This window comes from Takifugu rubripes, chromosome 19 (genome assembly GCF_901000725.2).
Source record: "Takifugu rubripes chromosome 19, fTakRub1.2, whole genome shotgun sequence".
Classification (NCBI taxonomy): domain Eukaryota; kingdom Metazoa; phylum Chordata; class Actinopteri; order Tetraodontiformes; family Tetraodontidae; genus Takifugu; species Takifugu rubripes.
This window is the reverse complement of record NC_042303.1, coordinates 4332470-4356706: the sequence shown is the minus strand read 5'-3', so window position 1 is coordinate 4356706 and position 24237 is coordinate 4332470. Positions and strand designations below refer to the sequence as shown.

General features: G+C 45.0%; 3 protein-coding genes across 11 annotated transcripts; 1 reads left to right on the top strand and 2 right to left on the bottom strand.

Moving 5' to 3' along the window:
• Positions 1-271: 271 nt before the first annotated feature.
• On the bottom strand, positions 272-16303 carry lamb3 (laminin subunit beta 3). Of its 4 annotated transcripts, none has more exons than XM_011613631.2 (22): positions 12914-13550; positions 12123-12277; positions 9704-9818; positions 9540-9613; positions 9244-9435; positions 8869-8932; positions 8608-8798; positions 8253-8373; positions 7943-8131; positions 7696-7851; positions 7419-7612; positions 6851-6947; positions 6399-6768; positions 6001-6161; positions 5522-5733; positions 5213-5419; positions 4718-4862; positions 4145-4352; positions 3550-3691; positions 3301-3477; positions 3039-3201; positions 272-639 (listed from the first exon to the last, which is right to left on the bottom strand). In XM_011613631.2, the coding sequence occupies exons 1-22, from the start codon at positions 12936-12938 to the stop codon at positions 500-502; spliced, it is 3498 nt and encodes a 1165-aa protein (XP_011611933.1). In that variant the 5' UTR covers positions 12939-13550; the 3' UTR covers positions 272-499. The 4 variants fall into 4 exon arrangements, with proteins under 4 accessions (XP_011611933.1, XP_029682602.1, XP_029682603.1 ...); XM_029826742.1 differs by lacking the exon at positions 12914-13550 and adding an exon at positions 16100-16303 and having other exon boundaries at positions 500-639; XM_029826743.1 differs by lacking the exon at positions 12914-13550 and adding an exon at positions 13610-13690 and having other exon boundaries at positions 500-639.
• Positions 16304-16365: 62 nt separating this feature from the next.
• Positions 16366-17378, top strand: g0s2 (G0/G1 switch 2). The gene is made up of 2 exons (XM_011613634.2): positions 16366-16515; positions 16597-17378. Exon 2 carries the CDS (start codon positions 16643-16645, stop codon positions 17003-17005), a length of 363 nt encoding a protein of 120 aa, XP_011611936.1. The 5' UTR covers positions 16366-16515; positions 16597-16642; the 3' UTR covers positions 17006-17378.
• A 2741-nt stretch (positions 17379-20119) lies between these two features.
• On the bottom strand, positions 20120-24103 carry ldlrad2 (low density lipoprotein receptor class A domain containing 2). Of its 6 annotated transcripts, none has more exons than XM_029827243.1 (5): positions 23832-24103; positions 21878-22185; positions 21639-21788; positions 21425-21565; positions 20120-21165 (listed from the first exon to the last, which is right to left on the bottom strand). In XM_029827243.1, the coding sequence occupies exons 1-5, from the start codon at positions 23936-23938 to the stop codon at positions 20867-20869; spliced, it is 1005 nt and encodes a 334-aa protein (XP_029683103.1). In that variant the 5' UTR covers positions 23939-24103; the 3' UTR covers positions 20120-20866. The 6 variants fall into 6 exon arrangements, with proteins under 6 accessions (XP_029683103.1, XP_029683100.1, XP_029683099.1 ...); XM_029827240.1 differs by having other exon boundaries at positions 21425-21562; positions 21878-22363; positions 23869-24103; XM_029827239.1 differs by having other exon boundaries at positions 21878-22363; positions 23869-24101.
• Positions 24104-24237: the final 134 nt, after the last annotated feature.

The following is a 24237-nucleotide window of genomic DNA, read 5'->3' as shown; positions in this document are numbered from 1 at the left end:
CTGGTCCAAACCACTGAAAAGCTCTGAAATTCTTCATGCCACATGTCTCCAACTCACATGAGTCATGGGTCACTTTTCCAGAGCAGTACTTTTCTAAAGGTTGGTTGTTTTAGCTCCACTACGCTCATCGGACCTTCATCAGAAGTCCGGGGGGGACAATGTGAGGTTGTCTGGATGTAAGTGCCACAGACATGGGGGGCCGGTTGCGCAATCCTGTAGTGACCACTGTGTTTTTCTATGGTTTTATTTCTCAATAAACATGCAACACTCATTTTTGTCTCATTTCCAGTTGAAATCAAAGTATCAACGGTCTTTTAATTAAATCACTTAAACATAAAAATAAAAACAGACCAATAAATAAGCACAGCACTCGATGTAACTTTTAAAATGTGCTGTACTATTGCTAATTATATTTGAATTATCAAAAAAAAAAAAACGCAAAATAGATTAAATAAACCTCTGAAGTGACAGAGGAAGGTACCCGTTTGGGCCTTGACCTTTAACCCTGGCAAATGCTCAGGTCGTGGGCTTTCTTCCTGAGCTGTGCCAAAAGAACTTGAAGTATAATTTCCAGTCCATCAAGTCTTCTGGACTTCTGTAGGATTTCAGCCTGCAGGTTCCTGAGGGAATCTCCTTTACCTGGAAATCATAAGCACATCAGATCTGGATGAATCTCTCTTTAGAGCAGGGCCTAGATTTTTCATCGCAGCATGGTCAGTGGCACCCGGGGCTGCACACAACTCACAGCACATTTAGGACCATCTTTTGAAATATGTACCAATTTTAAGTTCACTTGTATCCACCATCAGCACACGCCCACACAGTGGGTAATGTGCACTGACCTGCTGACCTCTAACCTTGCTGACCCACTCAACTCTCATACTAACAGCTTTTTGTAATTAATATACTTGCATGATCACTCCCTGTCCTCCCCCTTCTGCTCCCTCTCTACCCAGCCAGCCATCAGCAGGAGGGTATCCCTACATGAGCCTGGTCCTGCTCAAGGTTTCTTCCTGTTAAAGGGGAGTGTTTCCTTGCTAGTATTGTTACTTGGGGGTCAGGTCCTGGGATTCTGTAAAGCACCTCGAAACAATCTTGATTGTAATAGAGGCTGTATTAATAAAGATCGATTGATTGAATGAAACTATAAAAGTAGAGGAATGAATAAAGGCAACCCCTCCTCCAAGAACCCAGAAGCAGGTCTTTAGTGACTGGAAGTGATTAACAAATGCACAAGGTCTCACTTGGAAATGTACATGATTATGCATATCTTAAAATGTTGACATGAATATTTTATTGGGGTAGCCACCGTGCAAACAAAATACTAGGGTATAGTCCAAATCTACTGAGTATAAATGTAACTACCAACTACCAGAACAGAGCTGTGGAGGCGGAGTGAATAGAGATACCAAGAGGAGAAGAGATGAGAGAGGAGGAGAAAAAGAAGAACTGTGAGGAGAGCAGGAGCTCTTGGATTAGCTTTTTAAAGGGAGAAGGCCACCCCTGCTCTGCCAGAGCTGTAGAGGTGTGAACCAGATGAAAAGAGTCTGGATGTAGCTAGGATGACATTCAAAACGTATAAATCCTAAAAATGATTTTTCACTTTAATGAGGCTAATTAAAGTAAACATTCATGTACTTCGGTCGTCAAAATGTCAGTTGTAAAGTCTGTGGCCACAGCTAAAGACCACAGCAGAATAAAGCTAGTTCAAAAAACAAGCAGCGTGAGAAGACCGATAATACAGAAAACAGAGAAAAACGGACGCACTTGTGTTTCACATCATAAATGGCCCCAATTTTTGTCTCAGGGATACAAATATCCCTTAAATACAGTTGTCACTGTCTAACAAAGAGAATCTTCTGTATTTTCTTTATAAGAGTTCTACAAGAAAATAGCATGGAGCAAATCCAGGTGTCAAAAATTCTTTTGTCTTGTCAACTGCTTTATCTCTTTCGGGGTCACGGGGAGGGTGCACTTATGGGCAAAGGGAGGGTCCACCAGTTCATCACAAGGCCCGATATGAGCATTTGTGGGTTCGATACCTTGCTCAAGGGGACCTCTGCAGTGCTCTGAAGGTGTTCCGGCACCTTCCCCTACTACCAGAACAACTTCCTTGTTTTGTCTGCACTGGGGCTTGAACCGAGAACCCTTCGCTTCTCAGCCCAGTCCTCCCCCCCGCTTCCCAAAAAAAAAGCTCACTTGTGTTTCTTTATATTAAACTCTTGAGATGTGTTTTGTTTAATAAAGAACAAGAAATGTTTAGTAAAAGATATTTGAAACTTGGGCAAGATCAAACAGCCCTAGTCTGGATCTCTGTGCCTGAACAGACAGCTTTGCCAGGCTCACATGCTGAACACAGCATGAGGGTCAGATCGACCCCAACATGACTGTTCGCATAATCCAGCTCTGTAGGCCAGCATGAGGGACTTGAAGCCACCACATTCTGGACCATCTGAAGGTTCACTCACCTGTTAGTCATGCCTTACAGCAGTAGTTAATGCCTGTTAACCAGTTAATTAACAAACCAACCAGTCCAATTGACTGGTTGGTGTGTTAATTAATTAAATCCAGTGAACCTTGCAGTGAGCCTTGGGTCTGAACAGCTACAGCAGCTAGACCGGCTTTCTGCAGTTCTTTTGTTTAGTTCTGGTGAAGAGAAACTACTCAACGTCGATGACAAGGTCAGCCTCACCACATCAGTTAATTAATGCCCATTACTGGACGTTACTGCTAATAGCACTAATGATGATCGTTGTGTTCACTTTAATATCTGAAGTTTCCAGGCTATCCAGGCTGGATAGGGTAAGGACTCAGCAATTCACCAGCTCATCACAGTAGTCATTCTTAATAACTTTTAAATGTATGTTTACTGTAATAAAAATCCTGGTCTGTTTATACGTTATTATGCTGCAAATAGATTTTAGTCCCAGTGTCACAAAGGTTGGTGGCCTTAAACTAGCTGAGAACATTTCTGAATATCTCAGGCAAACCTCTGCCCCTGTTTTCTGTACAATCCTAACAGCATGATCTGGATTTACCTTCCAGGGCCTTAAACATGCTGCCAGTGCTGTTGGCCAGCAATCCAGCTTTCTTCTGCAGCTCTGCTACTCGATCAGCCAGCGCCCCCGTGGATCCACCAGCCCCACCTGGAGGAACCTGAGCTTTGAGACGATCCAGCTGTTTCTCCAAAGTCAGCAGGTCCTAAACACCAATGTCAGAACAAATTTGAATGAGAGTGGAAAGTTGAGAGTAATTCATGATCCAAATTCTATTCAAAGGTAGAAACCTGCTCCCTCTCACATTACTGCCAATTGCTGCTTCTCTCTCTGCATCTTCTGAGCTATCTCGAGCTTCCTGTGCCTTCTGCTGTGCATTCTCCAGCAAGTCTTTTAGAGCCCTAAGCTGAGAGGTCATGGGCTTCATCATTGTGTTGGCATCATCCAGATTCTTCTCTGCAGGGCTCAGCTGGTCTTTGGCCTGCGGAAAGGAAACTTTGCACCAAAACGCAAAATGCAACTGTGACGTCCACTGTTGTTCCTAATGTCCTACCTGCATCAGACGCTTCTTTAGGTCATCCATGAGATATGTGCTGTTCTGCACCTTGTCCTCTATGTCTGACAGGGACTTCTCCACCATGCCAAAACTGGAAAGCAACCCATCAACGTCGCCCTTCACACCCAGAGCTTGGTTCCTGTGAACATGTGTTAGGAGCAGGGCATATGTTTTAACTGTTTAACCAGCTGCATGAGTCAGGATTTCATTAATTATGTTCATATTTTGATCTCAAGCTCAAGATCAAGTCTAAAAGGAGGGGGCTAACTCAATTAAATATGAATGTCCACAAATGTATAGATACAACCTACTGTAACTATTCCCTGACAGAAGAATGACTTCATGTCCCATAAATAGAGAACAAACCCAGCTTCTGAAGACTGGGCCCAGGGCCTGAGACTCAAGCCAAAAGGAGGAATTTTTGGTCATGACTTCTGTCTGTAGATTGAATGAAGTATGCGAAAGAAAAATCTGAACTTTTATTTGAAGAAAACAGCTGCTTATGCGTCCTATGCTAAAGCTAAACCTTGCTCAGATGACTTGAAAGGAGGCGCTGATATATGTTGGTTCTGTGAAGGGGAATTCAGTCTACCTGGCTTCCTGAGCTTCGTCCAGAAGTTTTCTGGCTTCATCCAGCTGTGGTGCAGCATTGTTCAACACAGTTGAACTGTCTGATAGGTTCGCTGCCAGATTCTTTAGCTCCTCCAGCTTTTTCTTCAGAGCAGCTGGGCTAAGCGGCAACTTAGCTTTCAGGATCCAGTCACTCACATCCTGGATGTGGGTCAGGTTGGACAAAGGGTCTATACCAACAGCAGATAAAATGGTCAAGTCAAGGACTCTTTATGGGTGAAACCAGATGTCCAAGTTATGAAGTTGATGTGCTCCAAATTTACATTAGATCACAAGTTAATGTAGTAATTAGGATTAAGAATGTTTGTTAAAAACAAAAGTAGACCCTATAAACCATGTCTCACAGGCACAGTACAGTGCGAATAAACAATAACGCTAACAATAATTTAGCTTAGCTCCGTGTAGCCTAAATACCAGTGATTACAAAAGACTGAAAGGATAAATGGGCTGGTTATATTGGAATAGAGTGAATAGGTGGATTGGTATAACCAATGTGGGACATCTCTGTGTGAGTACAGCTGTGGACAATCTGCACCTGACAGGAAATCTTTGAGGTCTTTCACAACACCACGTGTCTCCTCCAAGTCATCTTCCAGCCTGTCTCTGGTCTCTCTCATCTTATTGGACAGCTTAGCAGCAGACTGTCTCACCTGGTTGGTTATCTCCTGTGTTTCCTGGAGCTGAAAGCAGTTAAAATTTTTGTAAATTAAATTTTAATTAATAACTTGTTTTCTAACTAATTGCAACATCATATCTGAGTGTTTAGGCCTTTCTGGATTAGGGGACCTTCCTGTAGTGTATGACATGACAGAGCTAAATCCTACGAGCCAAAGTGATCCTTCATGAAGTTCAGCAGTGTGTTTAGGCTCATGATCTAACCATCCTGTCAAGCTGCCAATCTTTTCAAATCTATGTATGCCAGAATTCCTCTGCTGCCATCATTAGATGGCAGTCGGCTTGAAATGTCTCTAGAAGGAGCATAACTATGATGTGTGTGTTTGTGTGTGTGTGTGTGTGTGTGTGTGTGCACCTTCTCTGCAGCATCTGTGATTTTCTTGGCCAGTCTTTCCAGCTTGCCTTTCACATTCTTCACATCTGCATCAGCCCTCTTGCTCAGAGGTAGGGCACCCACGCATTTCTCAGCTGCTTTACAAGGTGGGGTTCCCTCTGGTGGACACAGATCTTTACCCTCACACTGCAGAGGGGTGCAGGGCTCTGTGCGAACACTGCCACACACCTGAAAAATGTCATCACTTTTAGCTGAAACCTTCCTCGGCAAGACAGGCCACAATAACTCTGACGACACCACACTGAGGAACAACGAGGCCATTTTCCTTACCTGCTTGGCAACAGGAGTGAGGTCTGGTTGCGAGGACATGACGTGGTTCAATTTGTACAGAGCTCTGGTGTTGGCTGGTTGGACTTGATTGAGAAGATCCAGGGCATTTTCTCTGATATCCGCTGACTCCATCAACGTTGTTTCACTGGCATTCACTTTCCCAGCTGCCTCACTGGATTCTTTATAGGCTTGTTTGATGGCAGAAAAGGCTCCTGATTGGCACAGAGAAAAGAAACTTAGCATAATATATTTTACATTGTCAAACCCATCAGACTGTGAGACTTTGGACAAACTGATGAAAATGTGACATCAGCCAGTGGTCCAAGAACAAGTACATGGGGATGGGAGACAGAGAACTACTGTTCAACAGCCACACTTGCGACTTAAGCTAGCAGCAAGCATAAATTGGAAAGATCTCTGATCTGATATGATGCTGTTGGTATTTAATTTGACTCCTAGTGGCAGTTGATCTGTCTGACCTGCATTGTTGGAACTGAGTGTGTTGTCCATTGCACTTTTCTTTGCTTTATACTCCACTGTGAGGCGCTCCAGCAGAGCCCAGAGTTTATCCAGGTCTGAATCCAGACCAGGGGTCCTCAGTGGAGGCGAGAGTCCATCATTGATCTTCTTCAACTGATTCCTGGAAGAAAGAATGAACCTCAGTCAGGTTCAGTCATTTAATGATTATGAGATTGTGAGATTGAATGTGAGATTGAAGTTACTCTATGAGACAAAGGGATGTTTTGACTGTTTGAAAAAATAAAATAATATTTACCTTATATAAGGTATTTCTTGAATAAAAAGAGTGTACCTATAGTGCTAAGATGCAACTGTTTTAAAAAAGATATTTACATTAGTGATGCTAGCAGGACCTCACCTCAGCTCCTCCAGCTGGGACAGAACATCATCGACCTGTTGGGCTGTACTTGGAGGAAATGAAATGGACTCCTGGATCAGTTTTAATTGTGCCTCCAGGGCAAGAATACGAGGACCGAAGTTGACACTAGAGTGGTCTGGGGTGGTTGGGAAATGTGGGGTGATGCTGTTTAGAGCCAAGCTGAGGTTCTGCCTCTGGCTGTCCAGAGTGAAGAAGCAGGAAGGGCACAACTTGCACGTTGGGAAGGTGTCACAGTGCCCACGGCTGCAAGAACCGCAGCGTGACCCTGTGACGCCTGGACGACACAAACACACCCCAGTCTGCTTGTTGCAACCTTCTGGAAGAGTTCCTTCAGGATCACACTGGCACTCTGGGAGGAAAAGAAGAAGAAGGAAATGTAAATAAATATTCTTGACTGTTACATAGAGGTGCTTGTACTTGACTTGACTCACTTTGGCAGCCTAATAGGGGGTCTCCAAATGTGTTTTCTGGACACTCATTGCATGTTCGGCCTCCAAAATTTGGTCTGCAGCGACACTGTCCAGTCACCTGGAGATGAGGACAACCACTTTTTTCAGTACTTTTATTGACTAATACAAGTTACTGAATATTCTCTTGCTCCAAAGGAACAAATCCACCATTCTCAAAAGTATTTACCAAAAATATGTTTAGACCTGACAAACAAAGGAAGGGTAGTCAGACAGTATCCAACACTCGCAAATAAAATTAAATCCTGACCTCACAATGGACTTCACAGTTAAACTGCAGCCACAAACCACTTTTCTCTACAATAAAACACTTTTCAGAAGCCTTATTTTCACATTCAAACCTTAATGTGATGGCAACAATTTATCCGTGAAACTGTCGGACAGTAAGACAGAAAGAATACGCACCAAAACCAGTCAAGCTGCTCTGCTGCTAAATTGTATTTTGTGCCTATTCTGTCTTATCTGTGCTACCTGAGCTGCTAAAGTAACACATTTTACAAATAAATTCTATCCCTATCCCTATCCCGCTTGCCTGGTCACAGGTGTCACTGTAGGATGTGGTGGGGTCACAGTTGCAGGGCACGCAGCGCTCAGACAAGAAGGGTTTCCAGTAGCCATTTGAACACATATCACAGTTGGATCCGTGGAAATGAGGACGGCAGAGACACTGGCCGATCACGGGGTCACAAACATCCGAAATGGACCCGTCAGAAGAACAGGAACATTCTGGACAGAATAATTATACAAATACAGGACTCCTGGTGACCTGACAAAGTTTTGTGATTAGCTTAGCTTGTTGACAAACTTACTGGAGCAGCCCAGGGGGTTGGCGGCGCTTAGGCCGTAGTACCCTCTCTTACAGCGGTCACAGCGTGGACCTTCAACATTCACCTTACACTGGCATGAGCTTGTTGTGTCATCACACCCGCCAGCATTAACCGTCCCTTCAGTGCTGCAAACACAACCTAGCAGCAACAGCAAAATTATAGGTGTTTACATAAATCACTCTCAGCACATTTAATAGACGTGTTTGTTATGGACCAGTGAACCACTTACGTATGCAGGCGTCAGGGCGGTCCATTTTGCTGCGGGGATTGGGCTGGTAGCCTGGGGCACAGCGATCACACTTGGGCCCTGTTGTGTGGTGCATGCAGCCCTCACACACTCCTCCGCTCCTCCGCCCACTGGCTTCGTACACAGCCGGATCGAAACGACATCGCCGGGCGTGGCTATTGCACTCGCAACCTGAGGGACAAAACACTGAGGGCTGTTTCAAATTACATTTAACAGGTTTTCCGAGCATTTGGCCTCTGGCACTGTTACCACTATCTGCACCAACTTTATGTATGTTGGGGTTAGGCCTTACGCTGGCAGGAGTGGGTTTTGCCCTCCTCTGCGGGCCTCCAGGGCAGGTCATTGAAGAGATCATCGCAGCGTTCGCAGTTCATGCCTGCGGTGTTGTGTTGACAGTCACACCGAGGGGTCACCTGTGTACCAGCACACCAAACAAAAGCATTAGAAAATATCCTGAAAAACTTAGCCAAGATCAATAACACAACCAAATAATTATATTTCAGATGCTGTCGGGTGGAACTAACATGGATGTCTGTGTAGTTTACCAAAGAGTTAGCAGCTTAAAATACCAATGATTCAACTTATTCCTCATGTTATGCGTTTTACTGCTTTTACTTCTACATCGTGGTCTTCAGGCATGTCCCTACCTGCAGGCTGGCTTGAGCAGCGCTGTTTTGCATGTCTGGCAGGCAGCGGTTGGCGTGACCGTGACACATGCAGCTGCCCATCATCCTCATCTCTTTGATGGCGAAAAATCTGCTGAGGGATCGACCCGGAAGCTGAGGAACATCACCGAGGCCGGTCATCCTCACCCTGAGTCCCGTCAGCCCTGAGAGCTCTGAGGGAGACACTGTCAATCAAGCAGTCGATCCTATCATAGGTCCATGTCCAAGAGGTCAAGCATGTACCTTCAACTTTCTTGCTTTTTGGCGCACTGACGTAAGTGTACTGACGGAGAGGGTTGAACTCCACCTGTGCAAGATGATGATGTTATTAATGTTTTACAAGCATCGTTCATCGTTACAAGCTCCCTCTTTTAACCACCGCAACAGAAGAATTTGGAGTTTACAGTTACTCATTTTAATGCATGATCACAAATAATAAAGTCAAATGATAATAAAAAGGTTCAAATGCAGCAGCAAGTGTAGAAAACAGATGGAAAGTTTAAATTTTCCCCACACTGAAAGAGTTCCATAAATCATAGTAAAATGTTTATAGGGCGTACAGATGCCTTTAAATTTGTAAAAACAAACAAAAACAAATCAAAAAACGTCAAACCTCACATTTTGATCTTGGTATGGATTTTCAGCGGTAGGGGGCAGCGTGACGCAGTGTGGCTCTTCCAGTCGGATCGGCAAGGCGGTTGCAATGTCAGGAAACACTTTCTGACAGTCTGTTGCCAAGTAGAGAGCAGGTTTCCAGGTTGTGCCGTTATCAAGAGAGCGTTCTATGACAAAGTCGCTGGGACGAGGACCCTGACAAGGTTCAATTCACATAGGAAGAAATTTCAAAAATTCAAATAGGAAGCAACGGACTCACCTCAGTATGTGAAAAACAAGACAAGCACATTGAGAAGTACCTTAAAGTTGAGCACCAGGTTGTGAAGATGGAACAGGTTGTTCAGGTCCACCTGAAGCGTGACAGGACTCACACCTGCAACAGTGACAGGTTCCTTCCACTATGTCCTAAACTGTCCTCTACCATTTTATTGTATTCATAAAGCCGCGTAAATCATTAACACACCCTTCTTGGACTGCCACCACCGATCTGGTCCAGATGTGGCCAGAACCTCCTGTACTGTGTGGGCCAGCGGATCTTTTGGGTTCCTGGAGTCACATGGACAACATTTCATGCGCCGCTGTAAAAAGCAAAAGCAGATTGTTTAACAGTATCCAAGTTTCCAGGTGAACACACCGTGTCAATAAACAGTAGATGTTTTTGAGCTTTATTTTTTGATTAGGTTCTTTCAGTGTGTAGATTAATGACAGCTGCACAAGTTAAGAAATAAAATGTTCATAAGTGATGATAAATGATGGATAACATTGTCAGAAACAGTCATCACAGGTTCAGATCAGAATGCGCAGTTTGTCAACATGCTTAGTGGCTGTTGTCATCATGTGTCTTCTACCATCAGTGCTAACAATGTGTTCACCTGTCAATGTTTGCACGGTGTTGCTGTGGCACTGGGCCATGTAGGCAAAGGTTCCTGTTGACATTTCAGGATTGCTCATGTTCCTGTTCAGCTCCCACATTCATATTAGGATCCAGACCGAATCAAACTAGCTTAGCTTTGTTTTGATAGCGTCTGCAGTGCCTGAATGAAGTCCTGTTGTATTTGACTGAGGACACGCTGGACTAAACATACAGATCAAGAAACAACCCCACAATGGTGGTTCGAATCAACCACTGTGAGCAAGAGGCTCTAAGCCCTTCCGTTAGGGCCAGCCTGTCTCACAGGACCCTCGTGCAGCTGTGGTGGGTCCACAGATCTGAGAGCTTTCATGACACACTGAGATCATGACGCAGCAACAACGTGTGCGGGGTTAACTGTTGGTGCTGCACGCAGACAACAGGGGTCAGACATCTGCAGCATTGACAGAAAACCAGACCCGGTTCTTGGTGTCAAACATTTCTCTGATGTGTTGATTGTCGTTAGCTACGTGTATCAATGTAGGTTGAAGCTGCTTCAGAGCTGCAGGTTGCTGCACTAATGCAAACACAGACTGTTTGCATTTGTCACAGCTGTCAGCAGCTTTGATTGCTGTGGTGTAAAGTCTGCCCTGGGCTAAATCTGTCCCTGCACTTTCGCCACACAGGTTTATAGATTAACTCTTGGACCTGCAGCCACTGGGGCACAGTAACCAAAGTTACAGGCGAGAGCCCGCGGTCCTCTCAACATTCACACATCTAAGAAAGGGAAGAGGAATCAGCACTCAGGGTGTAACCTGGTCAAGCCCACCCTCAGGTGAAGAGGTTTTCATGCCCTCAGCTCCTGGATCGTCAGTCAGGGTCGTCCATGTCAACACTAATGTGACAATAATACCGTTTTCTCAATATCTTCTCACACCTTTGAAGTTAGTGGGCTTCAAAGTGGAGGGTTAGGGTTTGTTACAACCATCTTCATCTTCATGGCCTCTTACCCACACTTTATTCTTGCTTGAGTTAATTTCTAAGATGTCAGTAAAAACTAAAGAAGAATCTTCACTTTTTGTCTAATTTACATGAAGGAAGATGAGAAAAATTCCGGCATGATGAAAGAAGAAGGGGCTTTCCTCTGACTGATAACCGCTGTTTGGTTGTCATGGAAACACATGTGTCAGCTGAGCCCATCTGTTCCGCCCTGTCTGCCTCAGGTGTTACTCAGGTAAAAAAAATGCAACACACAACAAACACGCTGAGAAAAGTGAGTGTTGATGAAAATATCTGCTCCCTGAGGCAGTCAACACACACACACGCACGCACACACACATGTGCGCAGACACACACACACGCACATACATGCACACAGACACTCACACACACACGCACACACACACGCAAGCACACATGCACACACATACACACACTCACACACGCAGACACACGCACGCAGACACACTCACACATGCAGACAAACGTACACATACACATGCACTCACACACGCACGTACACACGCACACGCACACACACACACACACACACACACACACACACACACACACACACACACACACAGAGCTGTGTCTGTCACACCAGTCTGCTTCTCCCTCCTCAGCACACACGTGTTGACCGGCTGAGGGGGTTTTTCATGCAGTTGCAACATGATTTCACAAGTTGAGCTTTTGGGCCAAAACCATTACGGTCGTCCTGACACCGCCACCAGGTTCGGCCGTGACCTTTCACCTCCTGACTGTGCCAACAGAGATCCATATATGGACACACGGCTGGCTCAGGCCTGCGTGTGGAGCCAACATTAATGTTTTATGCATCTTCAAAAGATCCACTGTATGCTGATGACACCATGTTGTGCCACAGCAATGACTTAATGGCAACAACCAGCTTTCACAGAGATGCACTCATAAATGTGAGGTCCTTGGATGCTTATATGTACCGTGAAATTCTATTTATCAGGTTCCTGTCAGCGCTTTAGTTATATTTCTAGCGAAGCTACCGTTGTCCTACCTGTTGGTAGGGGGTGCAGAAGGCCTCGGAGCCAGCAAGACCACATGTGGAAGAGGCGCGAAGCTGCTGAGCCCGACCCAGCAGCAGATCGCCGCTGGGTGGGTAACAGGCCCCTTGCAAACAGTCGTTGCTCGCCTGAGATGTTGTCACCAACGCTGTTGGGAAGAAGGTGCCACAGTGAGTCTTCATCACAATGATCAGTAACTGTGTGCTAATGAAGTGCTTTTACTCTGTAGCTGCAGGCCCGAAATACGGAACATAATTGTACTCTGGTTTAGCTTTTGATCATGCTACCTGCTGCTTCATGTAACCTTTTACAAGCTGATTAGTGTTAGCCGCCAGAGCTATAAGAATAAGGATAAGGATAAATTTCGGGGAAATTCACATGTTACAGCGGTAGCCCGTGGTGTACAGTAGAGTATAGTAATAAAAGAAAAAAAAAAGAAAAAGACTCTTATGTTATGTACATCTACATCTATCTTTCACCAAAACACAAGGTCAAAGCCCGAACTTCTAGATTTGAAACAAGACTGAGACTCCAACGTTTGGGCCACTATAGCTCCTGCAGAACTCTTTGAGATAAGCACACAGTTCCAGTGTGCGTGAGTTTAGTATCCATCTGAAGACAAAAGTATGTGAAGCAGAGCCTAAGCGCTGGATTCAAACATGTGCCATCATGACCAGTCAAACATGAGTATGCAGACTTCATTCCAAGCAGCAACATTCACAACTTCACCAACAACTGTCCTGAAAATCTCCAACAGTCACAGAAAACCTGACAAACATCTCACCGGCCACAAGGACAAGGATTCTCATGCTGGTTCCAAGAGTCTGGAGCAGATGGGAACTCAAAGATCACCAATCCTGATCAATATCAGATCCAGTTGTTGCTGCCGTCACACACACCTGGATCAGCTGGGACTAATCTGGTGTGTTGCTGCCACACGGTTCTTAAGCTCACCAAGATGGCGTCATGCAGCAGGAGTCAGTGCCACACCCTAAGGAGACGCGCCCTTCCCTTCAGAGTCAGCACACACTCAGAGACATGCTGACACACACTCATACACGCTTAAAATTTCCATCCATCTTCTACTTATCGTAACAGAGTCTCGGGGTGGAGCCTCTCCTACCTTTAGGAGACAGGTAGGCTGCTGAAAATACTGATATGTTGCTTTTTACAGTACTTATTCTCAGTTTGTAGTCTTATAGAATGAAGTTATAATTGAAAAACAAACAAGATGTTTACTTGTGCCACGCACACTTCTGTAAACTTAACTGTATCCGACTACAAAAATGTACAATATCCACATAGACCAATATAATCAGACACTAACTCTCCCTGTCCCCGTATAACCAGTCATCTACCCTCCGTGTCCCAGTATAACCAGTCATTTATCCTCTCTGTCCCAGTATAACCAGTCATTTATCCTCTGTCCCAGTATAACCAATCATTTACCCTTCCTGTCCCAGTATAAGCAGTTATTCACCCTCTTTGTCCCAGAAGATCCAGTCATCTAACCTCCCCGACCCAGTATCACCAGTGATTAACCCTCTTTGTCCCAGTATAACCAGTCATTTATTTGTCTGTTTGAAGTCCATCATCAAATATCTGATTCTGAAATCTTTATGTAAGCGTTCCTGCAGTGTCAATATTAACTTTTGTTTCAACAACTCTAAACATTACACAGTTTTCCTCAATGTTTCAGTTCATCAACTCAAACTTCTTTTCTTCTCAGGAAAAAGTATAAAGAAAAGAGGATTTTTGTTTGTTTTCTGCTGTTGTTGAATCATTTTAGGGTTTGATTGACAGTTGTCAGTTCAGAGGAAGGATACAGCATTGAGGACAGTTTTGGGAAGTGGGTACATTTTTGCTGCTCCTGACATTTTCAAAAGACGTTTTGAGGGTTTAACCCTGATTTTGAGGTTGAGGATAGAACTGGGTAAGGGTCAGGGGTCAGGGGTCAGGGTTAGAGTTCAAAGTCAAGTCACGCATTATGAAAGTCCTCACAAAGTTGGAAGTAGGAGGAATATGTATGCATTTGTGTCTTTGTCTGCATGTCTCCAAAATGCACATTATACTATCACAGTGAAGACATTTTGGTTTGGTCTGAAGGATGAGATCAGGTCACAGGTTCAGCTAGGTCCGGATCAGGGAACTGGGGGGAGTTAGGTCCATAAGATTCCGGACAAAGATGGAAGTTAATGTGTGTGAGTCTTTTCCCCCTGGGTTGGTCTGCAGACACGCTGACTCAGTGCATGTCCTGGGTGTGTCATGTGACTCAGGCAACATGCACATGTAGACATGCACGGTCTCGCCGTTCATGCCTTGGGCTGTTGTGCAGAGGAACTGTGATGGAACACCTCCCAGCAGTCTGGCTTGTCTGGGCTGACAGCGAGGTGAAGGCTTTCTGATCAGTGCAATCAAGTGGTAAAACCCTCTCAGAGGAGTTGATAAGAACTCTTGAAATATGAAGTAGTTCCAGATCAACCAATCAGACCAAGTCTTCACATTTTCAGGCTGATGAACAGAGACAAGAGTTTATTTTAAACCTGGTCATCACATGACCTTCCCACTCTCTGATGGGCAGATCCACATATGGCATATTCCAATCACAGGTCAGAATTTAGATCTGTTCCCAGGCAACCGAGAGGTTCCAGCAGGGCACTATAGCAGGTGCTGGGAAAGGACCACATGTCTTGTACCCTGTTAAGTCAACAGACAGGGCTCTTTATGCCTGTTGCTCCATTAATGGGGCACCACAATGGGCACTTTACTGTATTCTACTGGAAGGTTTCCCTGAACGACCCTGAGCAAAGGTGATCATTGGCGCATCAGTTTGTGTTTTCTGACAATGAGACCACAACACGGAGAACTTCAGTCACACACTATCCACGTTCAGCCTTCACCAAGCCACTAGGGGGCGCTGACAGACTCGAGATAGGGAGGCCCAGATTAAAGTTAGCGAGATGTTTAGAGAGGAGCACGATAAGTAACATTATCCCTTATGTCTCTTTTAAATACTTGGCTCTAGTCGTTTACAATATTATAGAAGAGCGCCATAGTTTAGTGCCATAGTAGTGGCACTAAAAACCTGGATTTGTAAGAGTTTATGTTCATCTCTATTGAACATTACAGCGGCCTGGTGTTCTTCTGCTGTAAAGTTAATTTGCCACTTTTCTCTGACAACTGTTTTGGAGTTTTGCGTGTTTTTGCTTTTGCACCACTGTGGTGTTTAGTCCTGCATAGCTGGCTGATGGGCACTGCTGAGGACATGTTGTCAGGCCACTGAGCTTTCATGTCCTGGGTTTTCTGGATGATTAGCCTTTAAATGAGCAGCAAACCTTCAGACACTCCCACATAGGTCGGAGTGTCCCCTCAGGTAGCTGGACATTGTAAAAAACACTCTTACTAAAAACAAAACCTTTTTCCACAAAGTCACGGGCTGCAGATGTTCTGCTTGTTCTGAAGTTTATTTAAAGCTTGTTCTTACTGTCCTAACTATGAAGTAAAGAATCAATTACATTTTATTATAGCTGCTGAACATCCGACACCGGAGGACGATTTTTGTGTGGTCTTGTCGAATGATGATGGTTGTGTTGCATTGCTACAATGCAATAAAAAGTCCCCTCCAATGTTCTTACTACATCAACTCTGAATCAACAGGAGCACCGGGATGCCTTGTTTTGACTTTCTAACCTCACTTCAGAACATACTTGTAAACACTCGTACCGTGCTAAGCACTCGTACCGTGCTGTTCCCTGTTACTTATCACGTGTTACCAATATGTACGTGATCATGATGTGACCGCATGCCTGGGGTAACTGGGTTGACACAACCTTTCCCCTAATTTTGTCTGTGATTGACAGGGAAAAGTCCTGATTCACCTGCCTGGAAACTGACCACTGATGGTGAGGGACAATTATGCCCTGTTGTGACAGATGGTTAGGGTGTTGCCAGTCCCTCTGCACAGACTAACCTTTGTTCCAGTTTGTGAAGGCCTGGACTGACCATCCCCCACCTCCCTGGTGGGCTGCTTGGACAAGATGAGGACCACAGCTGCAGAGTGGAGAGCTGAAAATTCCGTCACCTGGAACCAATGTGCTGTTTTCTGACTGATTTCTGATACATATTATTTCTGACACATTTCTGACATGTAAGATTTTGAATAAACAGTGACTGCAATGTCAGCGTACGGAGACGAGTGAAAGTTATGGACGCTTGGTGGGGTCAAAGGTTTCCCTCCTCAGAGTTCTCAGATCTTTGTGAATATTCAGTAGTGGCTGTTGGGCGGGGCCAAAGCAAGCTTATAAAAAACCAGAGCGAGCCAGCAGAGGTTTGATCTTTCTACTGACGGCAGAACAGCAAGACGTGCAGACACGCAACAGCAGGACAGTAAGTTCTTTTCTTACAACAGTCTTTACTCCACAGGGACTCCGCATGTCCACAGGTTGACCTTCTGCTCTCTTCACAAAGCTTGCTGAGTCAACTTGAGCTGTACTTGGATAAGAGACGGAGGACGATGGAAACTTTAGAGGAGCTGGTGCCCTTCGTCATAGAGATGGTGAGCCAGAAGCCCAGTCGGGGCCTGTTGAAGGTCTACCTGGTGGGCTCAGTGTTGGCACTCCTGGGAACAGTCCTTGGCCTGGTCGAGACCATGTGCCACCCCTTCTCTTCTGGTGGGATGACGGATGCAGATATCGACCTTTTGTTGTCACGGAGACAAAGAACTGTGGAGGCAGAGCTGCAGCACAGCATGACGGAGGAGAAGGAGGAAAAGAAGGAGGAAGAGGAGAAGGAGGAGATGGCTCGTACACCTGTGATCATCTCCAAAATGCAGGGACCTAGTCAGCGCATCTCAGCCAATCGGCTGCACGCATCCTAGACCGAGTTGAAACTTACGTCAGGAAATGGCTCCTGCTCTGAGGTGAAGATCTTTGTTGGCCAACGCTCCGCTCTGTTCTGCCACAATGCCTTTCGTCACTGTCCAAAAGAAACCTGGAGTGGCAGCAGAGCTGAGCCCTTCATTTGAGCATGGAAAGCCACTGAAGGCAGCACTCTGACTTTGGGGCGCTGCTGTGTAGCGCTACCTGCTGTCTGTAGGGGGTATTTCAGTTCCATCAGCGCATGAGTGAACAAAATGCAAATGTTGTAAATATGAAGTTTTGTTATTTATTATGGTTGTTTTTTACAGCTCAGTAAGCAAGTGGAATCAAATTATGTGTCTAAATGTAATAAACATAAAGGAATAGAACAAACCCCTGGGTGCTGTTTAAACACACACACACACACACACCCAAGGTACCGAACCCACAAATGCTCATATAGGGGTCTACGGTGAACTGAACACCCATGGGTGTACCTGCCGTCACCCATATGTGTCCCCTTCCTGTGACCTCGGAAGAGATAAAGCATTTAAGAAGATAAGACAAATAATATAATATAATATAATATAATATAATATAATATAATATAATATAATATAATATAATATAATATAATATAATATAATATAATATAATATAATATAAATCACTCTTGGTATTTGAACATACACACTTAGGGACAGCCAATTTCTTCATTTAACCCTTTACACACCAGTCAGAACACATGTGGGAGCACTGGGGATTTGGTGCCTTGCTCAGGTGCACCCCAACTCATGATATTAGCCATGAGCTGCATGAACGAATAATGTGTGAAGAACACCATGGTCGTGATGGACTTCACTCGCTCCCCTGTTTGGAGACTGACTCTTTCTTGACCCAGGACATGCACAGGGCTGTGAAGGCTGCAGCTTTTGAAGGGTTGTCAGGGTGACGTGGCCTGCTCAGATAGCGTAGCCACAAAAAGACAGCATAGCTGCACACATGCACACGTGGGCAGAGCAAAAGTCAACACACTGCTATGTGGTCTAAGAATAGTTTGAGTAATTATCTGTGTGAGGACTTAACACATGACCTTTGACCTGTCAGAGACAGAGCAGCTCTCACAGCACTGATGTAACATCATGAGAATCTGTGAGCCTTCAAACTGTTCCATGATCAGCAGCTGAGCTGTTCATCAGACACACAACTTATTATTGTTTATGTGTGACTATGTTACCGTGGCAAACAAGCAAATAGGAGAGCGCTCATGAGCCTACTGTTGCAAGACATTGCCTCTTTTTTAGTCTGAGCAAATAAGTGAATAAAACATCTCACAAAGATGCAAAATATTACATTTTACATTGATATTAAATGATTATTTGATGTTTAACACTTGTGTGTTGGGACATTAGCTACACAGTTAAGCAGTAAATTTCCACCAGGTGGTGGTAGAATGCACGTGACCAAGTGAGTTTATATAGTTGGGATATAAAAGCTGGACAAACATGAGCACGTCCAAACAACGATCATCTGGTGTCAAAGCTGCTTCCCCGTCTATCCCCGGGGTTTAGGGGGTTGGTCATAGAAATCCTGATGACAAATATCTCTCCTCTTTCTGACGAAAAGGGATTTGACCTGAAAGGTTGCCGTTGGATACCAGCAACACAAACAGCTTGAGGCGACTGAGGCTGAGCCAGAGCCTCCTGGCTGTGAGACACATGTGCCAACATCCTGCTTTATTATTTATTAATGTTATCAGTGAATGTTGTGCTACCAATGTCCTGGATACGTGGAAAAGTGTCTTTAAAGTTAGATAACAACCATTCTGGGAAGGATCGGCCACCAGGGGCAGCATTAATGCTATATACATAAACATATATGCTCATACACCTGTAGACATACAGACGTGTGTATACATATCACTCCATATGTAGCGAAGCATAATACAAGCGCACATCACGTTAAAATGAAACAAATTCATGAGCACTAAAACCAAAAACAGCCACAGTCAACAAAATCTGCATTTATACCAGACAGGTCAATCACCACATAGGTCAGTCATGGTCATGTGTATTTCTCTGTATGTACAGATGTGGTGCGTGTTAATGCTAATGAGCATGTGGGTGGGTGTGTAATGCAGAAGTAATGTGGATTACATGCACACCCAACCATCCCGGGGGCCGCCACGATCCTGCCCCAGGGCAGAAGAGTAAAGGAGTACCAATGAGCTCCTGCAGGAGCAGCAGGCCTCAGCATCAGAAGATCAGCTTTTTCATTTGTTTCGGTGGAATTTGTTTCTTTTATGTGTTTGGTCTGTTGCTGTGGTTCTTTGTAAGTTTGTGGGTTTCCCAGTAGTCGGGTCCAATGTTTGCTTATAAAAAAGAATGTTTTTCGTATAATCACGATACAGGATGAGTTCAGCAGACTCACCCTGACAAAAACAGGTGTCCAGATGCCAAAGCTGCTGCCTGAAAGCTGGACAGGACCAGGCTGAAAAGGAAGGTGTAGATCATGGTTTTCCCGGGATGTATCCTTATGCTTTAGCTGTCTGGATAACGTGCTAACCTTCTATCTTGGGCTTTGTTTTACATTTCATTTAACTGGAGCTTACAGGGGAGAATTTTTCATGATGACCTAAATCATGTTTGACCAGTTAACTTGTGAGAAAGGTCTGACATCCTGTCCAAGCTGTGACCTTCCCATTATGACGCACGTTCTGGCCCATTTGCATGCCTATACTGTACACTGTGTGTTTGGTAGGTGATGCATGTGACTGACTGTGCATTTCACACCAGTGCAGCCCGGCAACCTGGAGGTCAGAGCCACGTTTCTTGGAAGTGTTTAAGTCTGTCAGTGGACACCAGTTCAGGTGGAGAAGAGATCTGTGGAACTTTCCGACAAAAGTTACAGAACAAAGTTCAGAGAGCCTCTACAGCTACACAACCTTTATCCTCCCAAGGTTGAATGGGTGGAACACACACACTCACCCCCACACACCCATTGATCCACTCAGCATCAAACCCATCAAGACACCATGAGAAGACCCAGAACACCAATGTGAAGGTTGCTGTGGTTTTGATTCAGGTTTGTCAATCCAAAGGCTCTCAGCCTGCCTCAGGAATCAGTAGTGGGGGTTTGTGTGACAGTGAAACTTTTATTTCAACAAAATAAAGGTACATTTGTCCTGTTGGACCAAAGCTAATCTAACATCCCAAATGACAGTGTGGTATTTGGAAATACTTCAGACAGTTTCGTAAAAATATTAATTCACCACTGCCTGTCCATTATTACTCATTTACATAAAAAAATAAGTCAAAGACTTGGTTGTCTCAGCAGCTGACTTGGACGAGAGGAGAAAGCCTGAAGGAATGTCCCCCCGGTGAGGACAGCTGTGGTCAGGGTGAGTATGTCTCGCCAAGTGTTGTTTGACAGTGACAACATTCTCTGTTATGGTCTTTTGGGCTGCACAGGTGGATATTGTTGCTCTTGTGAAGAATCAGTTTGGCTTCAGAATATTCATCCGGGCAGATTAAAACGGGATGTTTTGCTTGCTTGCAGTCACCTGCTACCCTGCTACACCTTCAGATGAGATGTTAGCACAGTTAAAAGAATCAGAGTGTAGGCTAAATTACACAGTTGTTGCCTTCCCCTCATCTCCCGCATCTGTTGAGGTGGTGCTGCCTCTTTAAAGGGATGAGACAACTTTGAAATTCATTTCTCTTTTTTGGCTGCTTCAGGTGCTTGAGCTGTGCAGATGTAGCCTACAAGTTAATAGATATGCTCAAACGCTGGTGGTGAATGTGTATTGAATTGAGTTAACTGCCACTGCATATTCGGCACCTAATTAGCAAATGGTTCTTTTTTGAACCAAACCGAATCTTCTAAACAGTGGACAGGGTGACATTCTGATCAACACCATGCTCCGTGGCACAGGCGGAGGTCCTGTTGACCAGTGTGTGTGGCGAGACCTTGGCCAGACGGTGGTCCTTGCTCTGAGTGCAGCTGCGGGCACACAGGTGGCACGATGCACAAGCTGAGTTGCAGCAACTCATGAAGCGGCAGATGCCAACACGCCACAGGAACCAGCCTGGTGACCAGCAGCACCAGCAGAGCACCAAACTGCCTGCCACCACACCCAGAAGGATGTAGAGAATCAGCAATGAAAGAGCTGTGGAAGAATCTGAAGATAAAAGGAGCACCTTACAAACAAACTTTGTTCAACTGAGCCATACTGCGTCTCTAATATCAATGAGCACAACTGTGAATGTTGCTCGTACATATTTTTGCTCTCAGTTTTAGATTTTGGGTGCTGTGGTGGGACTCATCTGTCCACTGGATGGCCTGAAGGTCTAAGCACTGGATGAGTCGCCAGTCCACTGTAGGGTAACCGTCATAACTAAGGTAGTTTAGAGGCAGAGTAGATTTAAGAGGCCACTGACCTGTAGTGGAAACGTGGCCCGGGGTGCTCTCCTGCGTGTCACAGTTCATATGTAAAGGCGGCGGCACAGTGGGCGCATCAGCAGTGGGTGGGGGTGGGCTCACATCTTCTGCAGGAGGCTCAGGAGGTAAAAGTTGACCTGCTACAAGAAGGATTAGGGTCAATGAAAAAAGGCAAGCATATGCTAGGTTGTTCTTCTGCAGCAATAGGCAGACCTTTGCATCCCGTGGTCAGATTTTCCTCCAGGTCACTTCCATCACCACAGTTGTCGATGCCTTTATCATCACAGACCAGACTAAGAGGGATACACTTCCCATTCCTGCAGTTAAAGTATGGCTCACCACTGCACTCTGATTGGTTAAAGCCTGACAGACACAGGGGTTGAGGGATAGGAGGACTGATAAAAACATCTGTGAGGGATTCAAACTGAAAATCAGGTCTGATTCCGTCATACCTAGTCTGAAGGAGGTGAAGTCACCCACAAAATCAACTCTTGGTTGCGTTCCCCGAGTCACCAGCCTTAAGGTCAGGTAATTTCCTGTTGACAGTACTGGCCGGGGTGGACTCTTACCACACAGAGGCGGCCCAAGAGAAGGTGAGCTCCTATCTCGCCCATCATAGAACTGGACGTAAGACCCAGCGTGACAAGGGTCACTCGAGCCTTCACCAGACGTGGACTCAAGTCTGGGGTTGAGAGAGGCTGAACCCCAGGGGGACTCTGGGAAGACAGGAGCCGGGCTGAGGGGGGCCACTCGTAGCAAACTGTAGACCAGGAAGAAACGGAAGTGAAACTGGACCTTGTCTTTCGGGGAACTGGCCTGCATGGTGAGGTGGCAGTCAGTCCCCATGGTCACAAAGTAGTACTTCTTGGACTCCAGGTGCGAGTTGACAATCATGCCATCACCCCTGATTGTCTGTCCACAAAAATCCACCACATTCGCTAGAAACACAAAACAGATAGAATAACTAGCACTGTGGCTACAAAGCATGGATTTTTAGCATCAAGCCAAGTTTATGGCGATCACAAAGATGTGTATCACGTCCTGTCCAGATTGGCAGGTTAATTCCTGTTGTCCAGGCAACATCTATCATTTGGAAAAAATACTGTAAAACTGCACTAGTGTGATTCACCGATTTAATGTAGGTGGTTTTTTACTCATTCGGCTAAGCTAGCTAAAGACATGAAGGTTACAGGGATGCAGAAGACCAGATTATTGAGCAGATATGGATTTGGTAAAAGTCCTAACCCAAAGCGTTGCCCAACACCCCCTCCTTCTGGGGCCAAATAATGAGAAAATTTACAAGCACCCCAGGAGTTTATAAGCTCTGTTGCCTGAGAGACCACAAGATCTTACCCACACTGACTTCCAGGAATGTCCCCGAGTCTGGGAGCTCCTGTTGGTGGGAAAATACTCATCCCCTCTGCACGAGGACACAAAACACCACAGGGGCGATGGGACTAAAGACGGGTGACCCAAGGGCAACCAGAGCCAGTAAAGGCTGGAACTTCAACTCTAGTTAAACACAGTGAAATTAAACACTACTTGAAAGAGTGGATAATGGGAAGGAGCGTGTGTGTGTGTGTGTGTGTGTGTGTGAGTGTGCATGGGAGAGGGGTACTAACAAATGTCTCTATCCATTATCCACTAGAAAGAGTGGAGAATGGGGAGGAGCGTGTGTGTGTGTGTGTGTGAGTGTGCGTGGGAGAAGGGTACTAACAAATGTCTCTATCCATGTTAGCATTACACATGCTACAACATGGCAATAACATAGCTGTAACTTGGTTATAACACATGACACAAACAATATAGACAGAATAGAATAAATGAGCATCAAGAGTAAAATAAAGGCCACGTTTGTTGCCTTTCCATCAGATAAACTGTACTACCGTGTGATGGGGGCCCTGCTGGGAGCTGGCCTCGGCCCTCAAACGTCTTCAGCTCACCACTGCTGGTCTTACACAATGGTGTTTCTGCTTTTTAGCTTTTAAGTTTTGTCTTTTTTGAATATTAAAATACAACCAGATTTGTATTTTGGAGATGATTTAGTTTGATCGAGTGAAGCAAAATGTCATAAATATTTAGGTTATTTTAGGTTCACAGTTTGTATTAAAAACTTTTTTTTTTTTTTAAATGTATTCTTTTTAAAAGTATGTTTTCCTTGTTCACTGAAGAATCAGTAAACCACTTTTTATGTTTATAAATGTCAGATAATGGAATATTTGCCTCATGATCCGTTGACTGAAGAAGAAATGCTAAAGTTCCAAACTTCCTCCTAGGTGATGGACGGAGCTTCAGTCAGGTCTATATTTTTTAATGAAATGGTGGCCCACACCTGCTTTATTTTCTTATTCAGGATAAGGGTAAAACATTTTCTTGTTGTTAATAATAATTATTAATCTGCCTCGCCTGTCGGGTTCTTCCGCCGGTTCTGGTCCGGTCTTACCGGTTTCAATGGCGGAGCAGTGCTGTGTGAGGGAGAGCATGAGGAGCAGCCTGAACCCCTGCAGCTCCATCACGGCGGCCCGTCCGCTCCGCTCCGGTCCGTCTCTGTCTCGTCACGCTCCGCTCATCAGAACCATTATGACGGTCCGTCCGCGGGTCACATCCGGTCGCACATCAGAAAGAGGATTGTGGTCCATCAGCAGTCTCGCGCTCCGACTATATCCACCCTGCTGTCATCTCACCACGTGGTCAGTCTCAACGACAACGACCGAGCTGACCAATAGCAGCCAAGCAAGATGTTGAAAAAAGCGTAACTTATCTCGCAGTTAAAATTGAGCTACGGAAAGAAAGAAGAATTTATTATTTAATT